General features: G+C 48.7%; 1 protein-coding gene across 1 annotated transcript in view; it reads right to left on the reverse strand.

The window, feature by feature from the left end:
* LOC133356418 (endosome/lysosome-associated apoptosis and autophagy regulator family member 2-like) overlaps positions 1-18,463 on the reverse strand; it is a 34,911-nt gene extending 16,448 nt beyond the window's left edge. Inside the window, exons 1-11 of the mRNA XM_061573936.1 lie at positions 18,319-18,463; positions 16,668-16,928; positions 10,208-10,328; positions 9,405-9,603; positions 8,118-8,265; positions 5,986-6,075; positions 4,641-4,746; positions 3,706-3,858; positions 2,995-3,083; positions 2,083-2,263; positions 1,459-1,587 (exon numbers count right to left, since the gene is read on the reverse strand). Coding sequence (XP_061429920.1) covers positions 1,459-1,587; positions 2,083-2,263; positions 2,995-3,083; positions 3,706-3,858; positions 4,641-4,746; positions 5,986-6,075; positions 8,118-8,265; positions 9,405-9,603; positions 10,208-10,328; positions 16,668-16,805 — 1,354 coding nt within the window. The 5' untranslated portion in view covers positions 16,806-16,928; positions 18,319-18,463. The remainder of the gene's footprint in view (positions 1-1,458; positions 1,588-2,082; positions 2,264-2,994; positions 3,084-3,705; positions 3,859-4,640; positions 4,747-5,985; positions 6,076-8,117; positions 8,266-9,404; positions 9,604-10,207; positions 10,329-16,667; positions 16,929-18,318) is intronic.
* Between the last annotated feature and the right edge of the window lie 623 nt (positions 18,464-19,086).

The following is a 19,086-nucleotide window of genomic DNA, read 5'->3' on the forward strand; positions in this document are numbered from 1 at the left end:
CTCTCTCTCTTTTATTCCGGCCTTCACAGCCTTAGGGGATAACTACACACCGGGTCGGGACAGCCAACACGCTGCCAGACCCACGGCTTGAAGAGGGCGAAGATCACGACGAGTTCCATTCCAGATCGCAGCAGCCCCAACTGTGAGTCGGAGCTCGCCTTTTATCCTGCCCAGCGTGGCCAGACTCCGACCCTCGGCCCTGCACCCCTCTGGATCCCACAGAGGGCTCCGTGCCTTGCCCACAGGTCCAACTGGTAGAACGAGCTGCTACCCCTAATTCCATTGTCTTATAATCTCCCAGCGGCACGCACTACAGTGACTCATTCAATGTCACTACATTATCACGATCAACATCATCCCGCACATCTCCGATTAGCACGGTTGGCTACGTGCTGTGTGAAAGAAGTTCAACATAAATGCATCATCATCATCCTCACTGTCACATCATATTGTGATCTTTTTCTCACCATCATCACCAGTCATCATAAAAATTATTAATTATATAGTGAATGATTAATCTGTTGAAATGTCACTGGCACAAATCGCGATAAAAAAAATTACGTAAAATATAACTGAAAATTTTTTAAACTTTTTAGAAATAGAACCGTTGTTATTTCTAATTTCTGCACGAGAAATATGAGTTTCACTCCATTATTTCAGAACCACAAATGTAAAATCACAGCTACCAAAATGCATTTAATTTCACAGACCATTACCTGTTAAAACATCAAGGGATTATGAAAAAGTCATGCAAGAGTTTAAGACAAATTATGAAATGATACAAACGGTATTCACAACTAACATGATAGTAAAACTGATTTGTTATACTGGCGGTCGTGTCAACAAGGTCAGTGTTTAACTGCGTAAATACACACAAAGTCTTTATCATTAACGAAGCTTCAATATCGCGATGGACAGCTCCCCGGATACACAACAGATCTGTAAATCTAAATCCCCTTTGAACAATCACCTCTGTAAATTACGAAAAATAATATTACGACATGAACGTTCATGCAGGCTGCAAACAAGTAAATTGAACAACATGCAAAAAGCGTGCAGCACTGCACGCGCTCTCAGCCTTATCCAGACCACCGGCTCAAAAGAACTGAACGCGTGGCCGTGCTGTGATTTACAATCAGCAAATCATAGGGTTGAGTCTGAAGACGTCTTCCACGTTAATGCGGGCACAGGTACCCTGTGCTGACACATCAAAGCCTTCATATAACCTCTCACATGTAAACACTCATTCGTTGGACGATAACACCTTCATACACAGAGGACCGCAGAGCTTGGGCAATTGTTGGTGCTGGCTCACCACGAGGCTGCCTCCCCGCTTTTATGTAGCTCCTCGTGCCTCTGAATTGTTCTCTCAAAAGTGAGTGGCTCCTATGCGGCAAGTTACAAGTTGAAATTATAGTAACTATTATTATAACGATCGGTAATATTTTGCGGCCTCACCGTTCATGCTGTCGCACCTCTGGTTGCCCACGTTGAAGCACGTAGTCTCCATGTTATCAGGCAGCATGTTCCACCACTTGAAATCAAATCCCAGCACGGGTTCCGTGCCAGCTGGGCACGGAACGCAATCTGAACACGCACACACGTACACGGTTCGCGATAAAAAAAAAAACACACACACAGGACGGGTTGGAGGAAAATCTCGGTCGAAACAGCGCCGGACAAAGAGAAGCGGAAAGATCACTGCAGGGAGATCGACCACCGGGGAAAGACCACTGTGGAGCTGAGGTGGCGAGATGTAATCTCTCTTGACTTATATGCAGGGGTGCAGGGGTTTGACCTCGACCCTGATGCCTGTTGTATATAGTTGGAGTTCATGTGATATCCCTGTTGTGGATTTTTCTCCAGGTTCCTCCGGTTTTGCCCTCCACATTTAAAACACATGGGTTTAGATTATTTGGCTACTGATGTAAATTCCCATTTGTGTGGCCAGCTCACCTCTGACAAAGAGCTACAAGCTCAGTGGGCTTTACTTGGTAAAATAAAACAGTTAGTTATTTAGTTACATGGGTGTAGAACAAGGTGCCAAGGGACTTGGGAAGGGAAGAGAGCGCCAGTGCCCACCACTGGTGCCGTTGGAGTAGGTCCCAGTGGGGCAGGGCACACACGTGGAGTTGCGTGTGTTGTAGAAGCCTGCGTTGCAGGGAGGGCAAGGCCGCTTTGCTCCCGAGACGGGCAAATGAGTTGCCCCCTTCAAATCCTCGCGGCAAATCTTGGGCTCAATCCACCTGAAAATCACCTGCGTCTGAAACCCACGCACATCACACGCAGCTGCACGATGGTACATAATGCACGATGCTACATGCAGCATGGTGCTACATTTGTCACAATGATGAAATTTATCGGTATACAACACTACAGCCTACGACCAAATCACACCCGATCTTATCACATCTCAGAGATTAAGCGAGGTCTGAGCCTGGATAGTGCTTGGCTGGTTTACTACCATGTGTAACAGGCGCTATAGACTCCGGGGCTACATGGTCGGCAGCAGGGGGGCGGAACAGTAAATTAATTGTTTACTGTATTTCAAAGGTCTCACGACTACGGCTCCCCGCCTTCACTAACCCTCACTGACCTCTTGTAAGACCTGACCTCTTGACCTCATGTCAGTGTGGGTGTATGAAGTCATCTTGTTCTAGGCCACCAACACATTTGCTCAAATTTATTTGGATGGCGACCCAAGACAAGAGGACCACAATGCACTGCTTTAAGAACTGCTGATGGCGTTTGCCACGCGGACCGAGGCCGCGAGCTTTTTGTACACGTTTGTGTGTGCGATGTCTTAAACTTATGGCTGGGGTTCGACACCGTCAACTTTGTGTAGCTTTAGTGGGCGAATGTAGCCCATCCTCACCATCCCTTGCAAAGCTCTCCAGCCTTGGTTGTACTGTTGGTTTGTACTTAGTTGTAACGTGTGAACAAAAGGCATTGTTAATGCCTGCGATGAAACACGGACACCGTGGACTCACTTACCTGCCCATTCTCATCGCAGCCGGTGTGCAACTGGAAATAGTCATTGTCGGTGCAGGGCGGCTTTAGAGCACAGAAGGCGGAACCGATCTCTGCAAAGACAAAGATCCCCTGTATAGCCTTTAACAGACTGTTGGGGCAAGTCACACGAGGGAGTGGGTGACCAGCTGATGTTTTAATTAAGGCCAAGTCGACAGAGGAGAGGCCCAGGATACGGTTCAAATATTACAGGTAGGAACAACAGTTCCACACTGCCCACCAGGGATTATTTGTCTGTTGTGCATAGCCCCTCCCAAACATGTACGCTCCCGGCTTGGTTGAAGTGCGTCACGTGACCACGAGCTTTCTGTCGTGGACGAATGCGCTGTCCAACCAAGTTCCTACCTGCCCACTCCGAAGGAACGTGTTCGCTCGCCACTGTTATTGGCCCCAAGTGGAAAACGAACTCAGATCACCAGGTTCGTAGCGCAGCACACTAACCTCGACACTACTGCCCTATACTGTGTTAGTGAGTAGTGAGTGTCTCTAAGCTGTTTAAGTGGCTGTATACTTTGTTAGTGAGTGAATGTCTCTAAGCTGTGTTAATAAGTGAATGTTTTTATGCTGTGTTCGTGAGTGTCTATGCAGTGATCGTGTCTATGCCATGATGATAGTGAGCGTCTATGCTGTGTTAGTGAGTGTCTATGCCTCGCTAGTGAGCGAGCAGCTGCGAACCTGCGTAGTGCGTGGTTGTGTTGCACGGGGTGCAGGCGTGCGCTCCGCGTGGGGAGAACATATCCCTGGGACACGCGGTGCAGGTGCCTGCGCCCGGCTCGGCGCTGCAGGTGCCCGGCTTGCACGGGAAGCACTCCGACGTGTACGACACCCCTGGGGCAGAGGGCACGTGGCACAAGGTCAGCACAACGCGAGGAGAGTTCATACGGCATCTAAATGCGACCACATCTCAGCCGGGAAATGCCACGTGGATTCATATAGCATCTAAATGCGACCGCATCTCAACTGCACAAATCGACGTGGGCTCATTCAGCGTCTAAATGCGATAGCATCAAAGACGCCGTATAGAATTAGAACATGTACATTTACAGGCTTTTGTCAATCCACCGCTGGACGAGGGCTCAGCACACTCTGTGTGGGTCACTATGTTTGCTTGACTGTACTTCACCACGCTGGTTCAGATGTCCAACACAGCAACGGATTTTGCTGTGCCATCCTCTGCTGCCCACTACTCCTCGCCTGCTACTGTCGATGAAGCTCGGGACGAGGTCATACGGAAAGCTCATCATGGATCAATGCAACGGACATTTTGTTACGATTGTGCGACAGCTGCTTCATCGTCAGTGTGGAGCGGGGGGGGCCTGAGATCACCAGGGGTCACTCGTCGACGTTGTGTGCGACGTCATAGTCTATCGCTCGCCACATCTACAGAGTGGATTGTGCGTGATCACGTGGTGGTCCCCAGGTGTGGGAGGGAGGTTGGCTGCACACGAACCCTAACCGGTAAGGAAACTGGCTGGCATGGACCCCCCTGACCGGTACAGACCTTGGCCTGTACGGATTCTACAGAGCAGGGCCCACAACTGGCGTGGCAAGTGAACTGATGGAAGTGGAGGCACCGGCTTCCACCTGTGCCCATGCGTGTGGCGCTTCACCTGTGATGTGCACGTTGCGCACTAGGACAGGGTTGGGGATCTTGGTGCCCAGGAGGATGCCCGTCGTCCTCCAGTAGAGGACGTTGTTACCGGAGTTTAGCTTCACCTGCATGACGACACGAGCCACTAAGAATCAACCACACAGAATTATAATAATGGGCAGGAGTGCGTCCGTGTGTTAGCTGTGGTCTGGTTGTTATTAATCTGAAGTTAAACAGATAATCACTGGTTTGAAGCTTTTGTGACTGCAGGAATCTATACTCTTTGGTTCTTTCGGTAAAGTCACGTAGGTATAAAATAAAATAAATCACGACGTTTCGGGCGCAACACAAGCGTCCGTCATCAGGTCTGTGAGTTGCTTGATGACGGACACTTGTGTCGTGATTTATTTTATTTTATACCTACGTGACTTTACCGAAAGAACCAAAGAGTAATGAATCACTGGTTCTCTTTTTTTTTGGTATGGTGCCCCCCACCTCCTCCTCCCCCAATAAAGACCAACCCTGCCCTTATGTGCGAGTGTGTGCGTGTCCATCTTCTATATGGGGAGCGGTAACTGTAGCGGTTGGCGCTATGGGGAGTGGTAGTGTGGCGGTTAGCGCCCTACGGTACGAACCCGGCGATCCGAGTTCCGATTCCAACTCACGGCCACCAACACCAGTGACAATTATCTCAAGCAGTCATGGGCCTCCCCTAGGTCGACTCAGCCTAAACTTAGTACCTGGTGTGTTGTGTAAACATTGCAACTAAGGAGACAAAGGCCAGTGCTTTCTTTAGAAATGTTTTCTATTTCATTTGTTATCCTTCCCCCGCACCTCCGATTAGCATGGTTGGCTACGTACGGTGCAAAAGAAGTTCAACATACCTACATACAGCTGGGCATGGTGCTGGCCACCCACCCCCTCATATGCTGTGAGCGGCCTCCAGAGGTGCTAGTCACTAACAAGCCTTGCCCCAACAGTCTGCTAAAGCTTTGTCTTTATGCATCTCAACACGTTTTAGGGGCACGGCTCGGCTTCTGCAGCGGCGATATGACCTGGCGCCTCATCGATTCACAGTAGGGGAATAAAAGAGATTTTAGTTTCGTCGACGCAATGTGGCACCGACGACGTTCTCCACGCACACGATTGAAATTTCTCCCGCACGATGATCACGCCGCAGTCTGCGGTCTCCCCCCACGCCACCGCCCCTGCTCCCCACCCATGCATTAGCGTTTCTGTTGTGATGTTTTTTTCTCGTCATGTTTATATTTTTTTAATGAGCACCACTAGAATACTGCCACGACGCCACGGGTGCGAGAGGCCACGCGGTTGTGACACCAAACCTCTCATGGTGCCCACCTCACCGTGTGGCTTCTCCAGACGCCACCTTTGGACTTGAGGAGGAATTTGTTACTGTCGTCATTCTCCGTCGCCTGGCACTGGTCGTTCTGGACCTGGGTAAAACACAGCCGGAATGGAAAAAAACACAGCCAAATTGGGCCACGGTGTGAGAGTCGGGCATCAACACTCATGGACCGTAACACTGCGAGCGACGGGCCGTACGTCATCACACTTGCGTGGCAGCGTCGTCATCATCAGCCGTGATCTATCCACCGCTGGATGAAGGCCTCTCCCAGGTCGTCGCTATCACTCACGGTTACACAATGCACTCGAGCCGATTTAATTGCTCCATCTCCGCGCTGTGTGTCCTATCGGGCGCGTTCCCTCGCATGGCATTCAATGGACATAATACTCACTCGTCAACAACAGTGCGGCCTTAACAAAAACAGGTAATTGGTGACGTTTCGGGCAATGGTCCTCCCTCATAGCACATAAAGAAAGCGGCCAGAAAGATGGAGTTCATTAATAAGGCTTGGAGACTGCACTTAACACCAGAGGTCCTGATGAGAAACTTTTTCTTCTTCTGATGACAAGTTTTTGAATGGGCTGATAGTAGCTATTTTAGCTGGTAGTAGTTATTGAGCGCCGGACAATACAATAGTAACGTTTGAAAAAGTAACCCAAGGCGGCGAAAAATCGACGTTGGTGATAACGCAGCCAACAGCGATTGGTGAGAAGCCATGGGGAGCTGTAGTTTGCACAACATGGGTGGTGAATAAAGAGCAAGATTAGAGGAAGGCGTGATCCCAACACGGCTCTAATCTTGTAGATACCCACCTAGACTGCCGAGTCCTGGGCTGTCTAACACAAGTCTGAAGCGTCGATAACGGGCAAAAAAACAACCCATTTCAAGTACAGGTCAGAAGCGTTTTGGCAGTGTTTTACCATGGTGATGTATTAGCGAGCATGGCAGTGAGGCTAAAACTAAACTACTTTTATTTTACAAAGTCAGGCCCACTGAGCTGTGTAGCTCTTTTTCAGACGCGACTTGGCCACAAGTGAAAGCGAAAATAAAGTGCCTTATCAGGTGGAAATGTTTGGCAACCAAATACTATAAACACATCTTTAGAAATGTGGAGGGAAAATATACTCTTTGGTTTTTTTCGGTAAAGTCACATAGGTAAAAAATTAAATAAATGAAAACAACTAAATTAAATCATGACGTTTCGGGCGCAACACAAGCGTCCTTCTTCAGGTGGGGACAACGTAGCGAAAGGAGGGAAAAACCAGAGGACCCGGAGAGAAATCCACGCGACCACGGGGAGAGAGACACGCAAACTCCAAATATACAGGCGTCAGGGTCGAGATCGAACCCACGACCAGGCGAGGTAGTTAACATCTCAAGCAACAGAGAGGTTACAAAAGCGTTGCTGACATTACCTGTAAAGCTGTTTTCTCATTAATGAGGGTTCACATTCATGTTCAACAGCCCAGGACAAGCAAACCTAACAAAAGAACTGAGTTTTTTTCTTGTTGTGAATAATCTGTTAAAATACGCAGTCTTTCCCCCTAATTTTATTCCCATTGTGATATCGGCATCACGCCATGAGACGAAGTATCAATTAGGAACTCTCGCAGAATAGGGCAGCCCTTAGCCTCAGAAAATGGCCCACAGAAGCAGATATCGCAGAGCTACCTCTGATATCCCTTCCAAACGACCGCTGTTCTACACAGTAGGGGGTAGCACTTTCCCACCCACGCTGCCACAGAGTAATTTTCGCCAAATGACAGACCGATACATTTTTTATTCTCAGCTGGAATTTATCCATATTAATTACAGGACCAAGTTTAATGAAATGTCTTTTGTGACCGTGCTGAGATTATCACCTCGCTGCATTTGAGAACCCGGTTACAGGCGGCTGCCTAAAGATTAAAAACTCAGTGATGCCAGCTCAGTACTTTCACCTATAAGCCACCCAGTCATCTCCAATAACAATAAATGTATCTGCTTTGTGCCATCCTTTAAAGAAGCTCGGAGAGAGAAGACTGAGAGAGAAGCTGAGAAAAAGGTGGACTTCAACACTGTCGGCAGAATTACACACCTAAAAAAATAACAACCATATATTGGTTACAGTACTCAAGATGTTTTTCTTACAAAGAACTCAAAGAGGATGCTGGAGTCCGGGTACTGGTATTCGAAGGAGACCTCGCCGGACGTCTTCAGAGTGACTGCATAGACAAGGGACGCCATGCATTCGTCGCGGTTGGACATGATGAAGTGTCTGTGTGGAGTCCACACCGACCTGCCGGGAGAAGAGCAACGAGGTTTACGAGTGAAGTCGTGGGGGGAGGGTGGGGGGGGTTTGCACGCAGCCCGACAATTCCTGTGCTCTGCCCGTGTGTGTATTGGTGGTGGACTGAAGCGGGATATTTCTGCCCCAGCTAAACAGAGATAACTAAATATTATTATTATTGAGATCGTCTTCCGTATGGGCATGTTGCGGAGATGAAAAACTGATTTTGACGTCTGAATTCTGCAGCCATTTGGCGGCATTGCCTGTGAGCTGGTGAATCGCTTCGGTGCTACCACTACATGGTCTTGACGGTCAGTCAGCAGGTGACCACGTGCTCAATCGTTTGTTCCGTTCCGCGGCTGCACGTGGAGCTATCGTTATCTTACACTTTTGTAGGAGATAAGCGCATCGGCCATGCGATGTCCAAACGTGATTCAACGTGGGAAGCAAGAAGCCAGGAAGGGGTTCGGTTGGGCTCACATATGATCGTTGAGATGATAGCGAGATAAACGAGTGAGAGATCAGAGAGCTGGAGACAACAGCTACACATCAGCGGTCACATTATAGAACCGTTAAGACCACGTGACACCACGTGACATCGTAACATCTGTACGTGTGACATTACGCCACTGTGTGGCCCACGGGCACGCACCAATGTCTTCATGCGGCCCATCGAAAAACACAGGTGAAGAACCCTGCTCTAAACTACAGCACATGCATGTATGGACTGCGTGCTTCGCTTCGCTCACTGGCTTGATCCGTTTTACCCCATTGCGTACCTACCACCCATAACTCACTCTTCTCTCTTTCTCTCCTCTCTCTCCCCGACTTGATATATTTAAAAATCAGCTTCATAGCTCATCGGATTTCTCCAGGATGAATAAAGATTCTGATTCTCTCTACTCCCTCTGCTTCTCTTCCCTCCCTTAGATCGCAACCCGGTTCCTCTCTAGACCCGTAACTCTTTTCCCATCTTCGGCGATCTCTTTGTGCACCCCCCGGTTCCGTGTTGCTACGTTTTTTTAAAATCTTTGCTCAAAATAAAAAGAGAACGAGCAAGAGGTACAAAACGATGTTTACCGAACGCACACCCGGCGGTGTACACAGCGCGATTGGTCGATCGCCGGCCCCGCTGCGGGACAACTCACTGGCGACACTTCTGTTGGACCAGCGCGGCGGGCGACTGCCCGCCCGAGTCCACCGTGCTCGTGTGGACCGCGAAGCCCGGGGGCAGCTCGTCCCACTCGTCGAAGCGCACGCCGCTGCCCAGAGAGAAGGTGCCAGCGGCACACGCGCTGCACTCCTGAGAGCGCAGGTCCAGGTACTCACCCACCCCGCAGGAAAACGCTGGGGGAAAAACGTAAACACCGTCAGCATCTCCGCCGCCTGTCGCTCCTGCGCATCAATGATTAAAGTCTTATTTTAAATATCGTCGTTCATGGAGCTTGCATCCCAAAACACTGTCCAACTCGTCACGTGCGTAGATTTTGTATGGGAGCGAGGGCAATCACAGGCAAGCGGGAAAGCAAAAACGGTGCCGATAACTGACCCAACAAGCTCTGTGGTCTTATACTGGCATATGGGGGCGCCGCAGTGGTGAGATGTTAACTACCTAGCCTGGTATACAGGAGATCGTGGGTTCGATCCCGACCCTGACGCTTGTATATTTGGAGTTTGAATGTGCTCTCCGTGGTCGGGTGGATTTTTCTCCGGGTTCTCCGGTTTTTCCCTCCACATTTAGAATCAACATGCGTTGAAAGTAATTGTTTGCAATACATTTCCACATGATGATAAGCCACTTCGTTAAGCTATCACTTGTGACCATTGTCGCTTCTGAAAATTAGCTATACAACTCAGTGGGCTTTACCTGGTAAAATAAAATAGTTGAGTTTAAATAGTTGAGATATTTGGACAACTCCAACTAACGAGCATTTATAAATGTGTCACTCACTGCACTCGGTGCCCCGGACGGGCTCTGGGAGACCCGTGCAGAGCCCCGGCGTGTGCGGCACGGCGACGCGCCACCGCAGCCCGCTGCTGTCGCACTCCGTGTACTCGAAGTAGTAGTCGAGCTGCAGAACCGTCGTGGCGGGCAGCGGTGAGGTGGGGAGGGGGGGGGAGGAACGATCAGACAGAGAGACATCGATGGATTGTGCTTTCTGTTGTGTCTGAAGATCACTACGCTGCTCAGAGTACGATATCGAACAGAATGGAAGGGCGTTTTAAAACCTCCAGCTGTAAATCTGATTTTAAGACAAAGGGAAAGATCCCCATGTTCAGGCCTTCCTTTAACTTTTAAGGCAAGTACACTTATGACGTTGATATGTATGACAAGATCACCCAGAATGTACCTGAACTCATCAGATCTTTAGAAGCTAAGCAGAATAGAGCCTGAATAGCGCTTCGATGAATGGCCACTAAGCTGCTGTGGAGCTGCATGTTAGCAACGAAGAGCAATGACGCAAAATTGTTGTACAGTACTGTACATCTATTCACCCTCATCTACGCTCCCTGCCTTTGCCCCACTAAGGCTTGGCTTGACCAGCATGAAGCGTGATCAAAATAGATCAACGATGAACCCGCATGGCGTGGACCAGTTCAAATATCACTCCCCACCGCTGATGCGAGCCATGGCAAAGAGTATAAAACTCAGGTCACCATGTTCAAACGTATTTTTGGATTGTATTTAAGAGAAATGTCGAGATAGGTTAACAACAACAAAAACACAGCACCAATACCACAGAAATTCACGAGTCAGGCCTGGGACTGCACTGGCGACGTTTCTATGCATCGTGGTGATGCAGCAATAGCATGGCAGCATTGATTTGCATGCACCTCTTCAGCTTCGAAAGTGCTATTTACATATTTGTTTTTATGCAATGTTTTCAAGTATGACCTCAAAGACTTTAACATCATCGTCAATGAGTGAGAAGCTCTGGTGAAAAAAAAAAAGGAAAACTGGCGCAACAGACTCTGGGTGGACCACACGGGACGAAGACGCGAGATGGTTTCAGAAGATCTGGGAGAAGTGCATGGTGCGTACGAAGTGGGGCACAGGCAGCCAATCAGAAAATCGGCAGCCATGACAGAACCAGAGTCAAGTACAGATGCGACAACTGCAGCGGTAGCGGCAGCAGGATCAGCATGCTCCGTTGTTCCAGGATCAACCTTTTCAGTCATGACAGGAAATGTCCAAGTAATTTTAATCCTCTTGAAAATATTGGAAAGCTGAAAACCCATCGTCTTCCTCTCAAGAACGGATGCCATGAATGACGCGTCCCCAATAATAACCCCCTTGTGTGCGGGTCACGGTATACCCGCTCACGTTTTTTCGAGGACACGATGAATTGTTCATGTTTTTGTTTATTGTGGTTGCACCCGATTCAAGAGCCGAATGGCTCACAGGGCTATACCAAATGAATTAAACTGAAAACTGAAACTGAATTCACCATACTGTGAAAACACGAACCCGTTACATTTGCAATTTTCAAAGCAGGGAACGCACTGTCCACGGTCTTGGCAGGAGGTGGGAGAGGCGTGGGCGGTGGTAGCCTTAAACAAAAAGGACGCCAGATGGCCGAATGAGTATTGATTTCAAGGAGAGATATTGGATGGGGGTGCTTTGTGGGAATAGACACTGCATTGTAAATGAATGCATAGCTTACGTCTGAGAAGCAGGTGTGCCCCCCATACAATGGAGCCACAGTTAAGTGAAGCCAAGAACAGAGAAGGGGGTAGGGGGAGGATGAAGACTGAAAGGTGGATGGGTGGACAAGCCAATGATTTAATGGAACGGACGCACCAGTGTGGAGAGACATACACGACCGCTTTAGAAAATATCAAAAGGCCCTTCAAAGGGGAATTGCTACGCATTGATGCTACTAGTCCAACGATTAGCTTCACAGGAGCGTATCTCGGTACATGACTAACAGGCTGTGTTGTACATCCCAGAGTCAGATAAACCTGAAATGAATCACAACTCATTCCATGAAAGATGAGAAACTCAACAAAGCGTGTGAAGGGTGGAAATAAATAAGAGTACTGTATTGTAATAATGATACAGTACTCAGGGTCCCCGACGCGTTCAAACTAAACCATGACGTTGAAGCACAGAGCCCCCCCAAACCGCGGGGCCTAGGGCAGTCGCCCCGATTCTCCGTACCCTAGGAACGGCTCTAACAATACTGCGCATGCAAGAGGTCATATATAGACTAAAAAAAGAAAGGAGCAATTGCGACTGTAGGATTGGTTCCTCCCAGAATCCCTTCCATGTCATGTCACATGACCAAACTGCGATTGAGTATAAACTCTTAAGAATTAACAAGAATGTTGAGTGTACAGGATGCTATGCTTTTCAGCCCTCTAGAATATTTCCAACTATTACTATAGTACAGTGGATCCAGAGGTCTAAACTAAGACATGTTCTATTTGACCAGGTAATGCCCACTGAGCTATATAGCTCTTGTAATTTAAAAGCGACCTGGTCACAAATGATAGCTCAACGAAGTGGCTTGTCGTCACGTTCAAATTTATATCAGCCAAATACTCTAAACGCACGTTGATTCTAAATGTGGAGGGAAAAACCGGATTGCCCAGAGAAAATTCCACACAACCACGGGGAGAGAGACACATACAAATTCCCAATATACAACAGGCATCAGGGCCGGGATCGAACCTCACGAACTCCTGTATACCAGTCGAGGTGGTTAACATCTCAACACTGTGTCGCCAGTTCAATCTCCTGCAGGCGTGACAGTTGAAACAATTGTGAACGTTTCTTAAACCCCCCACACCCCACTGCGTCTGTCCACCCAGACAGTATAAACAGGTTGATCACAGTCGATCGGTAGGTCACGTGTGGTGGGGTAAAGTAGGGGTACTAGCACCTCTTCCAAGGCTTCTGGCCAGCGTGGAAGAGGAGGCCAAAATAGCCTCAAGTGAAGGCCCTTTCGGCAGCAGCGGCGCGAGTTAGTAAGGCAGCACTAATTATGTTCGTGGCGTACTCTATGCATGGCTCAACCCCTGCATTGCCGTACGTTTCCATAAGTTTCCACGTACACGATGAACTTGCAAATGCGTTGTTATCGTGACGGTGGTGGTAAATGGACGTTGATAACGATGTTGACGTGAGCAGGTGTGAAGTGACAGTGTGTGCAAAGGAGGGAGCTCACGCGGGCTTCCACAGCGACACAATTCGGTCACCGTAAACACGAGCACGGTTCACTCGGCTGTCTGCAGGTGTCCGGGATAAAGCACACGATCTGCTTGGCCGTGAGAGTTATAATTGTCGCGAGGAGGTCGGCTGACCTCCTAAGCTTATCAGCGGCTGTGAGATTGCATTCTAGTCATGCAGCACACACACACACACATGGACTGGTGGCCCAGTTTAGAGCGTTGCAGTGGTTGGATGAAGCCAGCGTACTGTACAGCCTCGCTGCAATTACATTAACTGTAATGTAAAAGCAATATAGTAGCCTCAACAGGGCCTCTTATTAAATATTAATGTGAACAGAGCAAGCTCAACGGAATTAATTTCAAGCTGTAACTTTGCCACGGATGAGGCTTAAAAGCACGTGTGCATGTGACAGACATGTACAAGCCTTTGGCAATCCACTGCTGGGCGAGGGCCTCCCCACACTGTATGGAACGTGAGGATCAGTGGAATATACTTCACCAAGCTGGGTCAGTACGAGTTGGTGAACGCGAGGAGCATGGGAGAATAGACGTACAGAACAGAAATAGATTTTCCTGCATTCAGAATAACAGTATTTATACTGGAGGAATCCAATGAGCTATAAAGCTCTTTTCACAGATGTCCTGTCGACGTCTGTGAAATTGCCCTCTGCTGCCCAAAACATAGCCCCACATCCTAAAACACCCGTTACGCATGATGGTCGACCATCCAAGCACTGTCCAGGCTAAAAGCCTGCTTAGCTTCAGAGATCTGATGAGATATGGTTCATTCTAAATAATTTGGCCAAGGTCACAAATACACTGTGTGTCAGATATGTGCAGACGAAGAGGCTGTCCTCTACAGATAAGGCCCAATACAATAACCACAACACTCAACCTATACGGCCAGTGGACGTAATACTCTACAGTCCTTTATCAATTCGCTGCTGGACGAAAGGCTTCCCCATGACTTTCGATAATGGGGATTGTTTGACCATACTTCACCACGCTGATCAGTGCTGGTTGGTGCAGGGTGGGGGCCTCGCGACCGGTTTAGATACCACTCGCCGCTCATTGGGAGCCGTGGGTGGTAATTGAACTTAGGTCACCAGGATCACGGTGAAGTGTGATAACCACTATGCCACCGTGCCACCGATTAATACTGTTTCATTTATCCAGACAAGACCGCTCACTTGAAGTGGCAAAACCTTAGTGGTACCAGTACCTTTATATTGGCAATAAAACCGAATTATTCATTAACCAGTTTTAAATTGAGTGGTTCCTCACGTCATCATCTGTTACTGAATATATAAGCAAATTGGTGCCATAAAAACTCAATAACTAAGGCACAGCGTTTGCAATGGTGGACAGTACAATTAACAACTCATGACCATCTCATAGTATGTAATGCTTCATCATATAACCTGGACATAGGAACCATTTTAAAATAACAAACGAAAGCTCGCCTATGACAAAATCACCCATCAGATCTTGGAAGTTGAGCAGGTCTGAACCTGGATAGCACTCGGATGAGTGGCCACCATTCGTAAACCAGGTTCTCATGCGGCGCTATGGTCAGATGCATGGTTAGAGTGTAATTCTATGCTTCAACATCTACGCATTTCACCTTCACAAAACCTGGACTAACAAGTACGGTAAGATAACCCCCATAGCCCGCAGTGGAATGGGGTTGCCCTTACCCAACAGTGGATTGACAAAGGGTCATGTGTGCATGTACCAATACGTGTAATAATACTGACATCAACTTCATTCATATTTCCCACTGTTTGATTTTCAATAACTTCGCTCATCAGCCTTCTGAAGAAGTGATTCAAGGCATTAAACTAAGAGTTCTAATTCAATATGTCTGCCCTCGCCTCGTGAATAATGGTGGGGATTTTTTTAAATCCGTCTCACTAAAGTGTTTCCACAACAGGACACTACCACTGATTTCCACTGATGCCTGTGCACAGTTACGAGTGAAATGTAATGTATGTCTCCTCTATAAATTAAACATCATAAAAAGAAGCAGCCCCAAAATTAAGAGGATACATTTTGCTCAATATTTCCATGGAAGTGAAATACCTCAATCAATTGAATGATGCTTAAGTTATTATTTTGCTCGATAAAAAGAGATGATAAAACTGCATTGCCACTTCCTCTAAAGTCTCCTGTATAAATCGACGTCAACTAAGCGACATTTGACCCGAAGTGGCTTGATAGGCAACTGACCCGTCAGAACTACTGCTTAATTTCAGCCGGATTGGCAACCTGGAAAATATTTCCACGCCTGGCACACCGCATCCAGAATACTTCTCGCCTATGACTGTGGCCACAAATTACGTTCCACATCCCCAGTGGTCACCCAGAACGGACCATTAAAACACAAAACGACTCAATGCCGCATTTACAAACACGACGGAAGCATCACCACAGTGACACACGCCACTGTGCCACGTATGACGCTATTATCTGGCCCAACCACCTCAATGTGAAATACTGTATAGGTTTTGCTCGACATCAATATCAGCCATACGAAAGAAGAACCGCCCAGTCTCACCAGTGCTCTGTAGAATATTTAAACAAGTTGAGCGCTGGCCTCCTGTTAAAATTAGCATAACTGGCCAGACATCATCACCTCAGCAGTTATGTTAAACCAACCGACAGACACCAGTGTTTCCCAAACCTCTGCGAAGCAGCGGACTCCCTGATAACTCCAAAAATACATATATGTATATAAATTCACAAATCCATTGTTCGTGAAAACAAAACCCGTATCTGCAACAGTTCGGCGAAACCACTGTTGTTGCCACGGCCTTGCTGACCCACCAGCGGACCACAGGGGTTGGCAACCACCACCAACCACCACAATCACTGCCAGATTAAGCTAGTGCGGGGCCTATAGCATATGTTCTAAAGGGGCCATACATTTTCTAAAAACACACATTTTTAACTGGCATAGTAAAGTAATTGTATTTTTTTCATTTGCTATAGTCAGATAATACGACAAATCGCCAAAACACCCAGTCGTTCATAAAAGTCGAAGGCAGTATAGTACTATAATAATAGAGCAAGTGCAGAATCACTGAACCGGAATTGATAGCTTGAAAGCATTTAGCGCGGGGCCCGTAGCACAATGTAGTAGCTACTTTTGCTCCGAGCATAATCCGGCACGGACCACAACCCGACCATCACTGGGAAAGAAAAATGCGAAGCGACGACACCACAACGACCCTTGCCTTGCCGCAGGTCCGACGCCGCGAGACCTCGGGCTCGAACTTGACCCCGCGCGTAGCCGGGACCAAAAGAGGCTCCGCTAGCAACAAGAGCAGCACCAGGGACAGCAGCAGCAGCCGCTGCGGCTGTGGTGCAAACATGACGGACGCGATCAGCGGTGGGTGGCGGCTCTTCTTCCCCTCCTCCTCCTTCCTCCTCCTCGTCGTGCTCCGGAACAGTTGTGTCGCCCTGGAGATGAGCAGCGATGGGGCAGACGCGAAAGGCTGAGAGTGAATCCACGGACACACACAGAGAGAAGGGAGGGGGAGACACAACACAATGGAGTGGGAGCAGAATCAAACGAATCCGTATCCCTCTTGTAAATCCTAATCTGCCTGTCTCTCCCTCCACGAACATCTCTCTCTCTCTCCAATGTGTGGCTGCCTCTCTTACGGTCACCACCTCCATTCTTCAACTTGTCCTTCCCTCACCCCATCCCTCACCAACCTGCCCTCCCCTGCCAACTTTTACCCCCTGGCTCAGCCTCCCTCCATCAGCCAACTACCATCCATCCAGCTTCTCTCTCATCCTCACCATCTGCCGTCTCTTCCTCGCCCATCCTGCCTCCTCACACGACGTCGCCCATACCACACTCACTCACCTCCCCATCTACATTTTGTGTTTTTAAATTATACGACTCTCATCTCCAACCCTCATTCGTCTGCTTGCTCCTTTCCCTCACACCCCCTAGTCTTCATTTCTCTCGCTTCCATCGCCTCGTTCTCCCTCGCCACCTCCGATTAACACGGTCGGCAATGTACGGTGCGAAAGAAATTCCAACATACGTACAATGCGTATCCCCTCAACCTCTGCGACTCTCACACCTGTCATCGACCCCTCAACATCAATCACCCTGCCTCAGCTCCCTATCCTCTCTCATTCACCCTCACCTCCCTCTCGTCCCACCCTCTACTCACCCATCCCTCTCATCCCACCCTCTACTCACCCACCCCTCACCCCTCCTATCTTCCTCTCTCATTCACCCTCACCTCCCCCTCTCCTCACCCACCCCTCACCTCCCTCTCATCTCACCCTCTACCCCCCCCATCTTCCTCTCTCATTCACCCTCACCTCCCTCTCATCCCACCCACCCCTCACCCCCCTATCCTAATTCACCCTCACCTCCCTCTCGTCCCACCCTCCCTCACCCACCCCTCACCCCTCCTATCTTCCTCTCTCATTCACCCTCACCTCCCCCTCTCCTCACCCACCCCTCACCTCCCTCTCATCCCACCCTCTACCCCCCCCCCCCCCATCTTCCTCTCTCATTCACCCTCACCTCCCTCTCATCCCACCCACCCCTCACCCTCTACTCACCCCCCTATCCAAATTCACCCTCACCTCCCTCTCGTCCCACCCTCCCTCACCCACCCCTCACCCCCCCATCCTCCTCTCTCATTCACCCTCACCTCCTCCTCGTCCCACCCTCCCTCACCCTCTCCTCACCCACTCCTCACCCACACACTCCTCTCCCCACACCGTTGTTATGGCCGATGCAAGGCACTGGACGTCCAGCCACTCACCCACCGCCCTCTGCTACAGCTGCACCCCCACGGCTGCGGCGTATGCCACCCCCCTCCTTCCCCTCCTCCCCTCCCTCCCGCAGTTGAATGCCGAACGTGATGCTGCGAGTCCGTGGTTGCGATCGTCGAGTGTGGGGAAGAGAGAGGGGGGGTGGGGGGTGAATAAAGGCGCCGGATAGAGGCGATGTGGATGGATGCGATCTCTCCCCGCGCACGTGAGCGCAGTGCTCTCCTCCTCCTCCGTGAAGCTGCGGGGGGGGGGCTGCAGCTGCAACGGGCGGGGTGGTGGTGACGTCACCTCGGCGGGGCCACGACGTCAGGCGGATGACATCACAGCAAATACTCTTCGGTTTTTTTCGGTGAAGTCACGTAGGTAAAAATAATAATAATAATAATAAGTAAATAGTACAAATATATAATAAATATAGATATTAATATTAAATCATAACAATAAATTATAAAAATAAATATTAAAAATATCTAAAATAATAATAGAAATAAAATAATAAATCACGACGTTTCGGAGGCAACACAAGTCTCCGTCATCAGGTGGGACCGTCACAGCTAAATTTACTGTATAAAGTGAGGAAAAAATCCAAGAGACGGTCCCACCTGATGACGGAGACTTGTGTTGCCTCCGAAACGTCGTGATTTATTATTTTATTTCTATTATTTCTATTATTTTTATTATTTATTTTTACCTACGTGACTTTACCGAAAAAACCTAAGAGTATGAATCCTTGCAGTCACGAAAGCTTCAAATCTAGAATCACAGCAAATGTCTCGCTCGCTCGCTGACAACAATCAATTTCAGTTTAATTTATTAGGTATAGCCCTGTGAGCCATTCGGCTCTTGAAT

The sequence above is a fragment of the Lethenteron reissneri genome, chromosome 54 (assembly GCF_015708825.2).
Source record: "Lethenteron reissneri isolate LAM-NWPU_2019-01 chromosome 54, ASM1570882v1, whole genome shotgun sequence".
NCBI lineage: Eukaryota > Metazoa > Chordata > Hyperoartia > Petromyzontiformes > Petromyzontidae > Lethenteron > Lethenteron reissneri.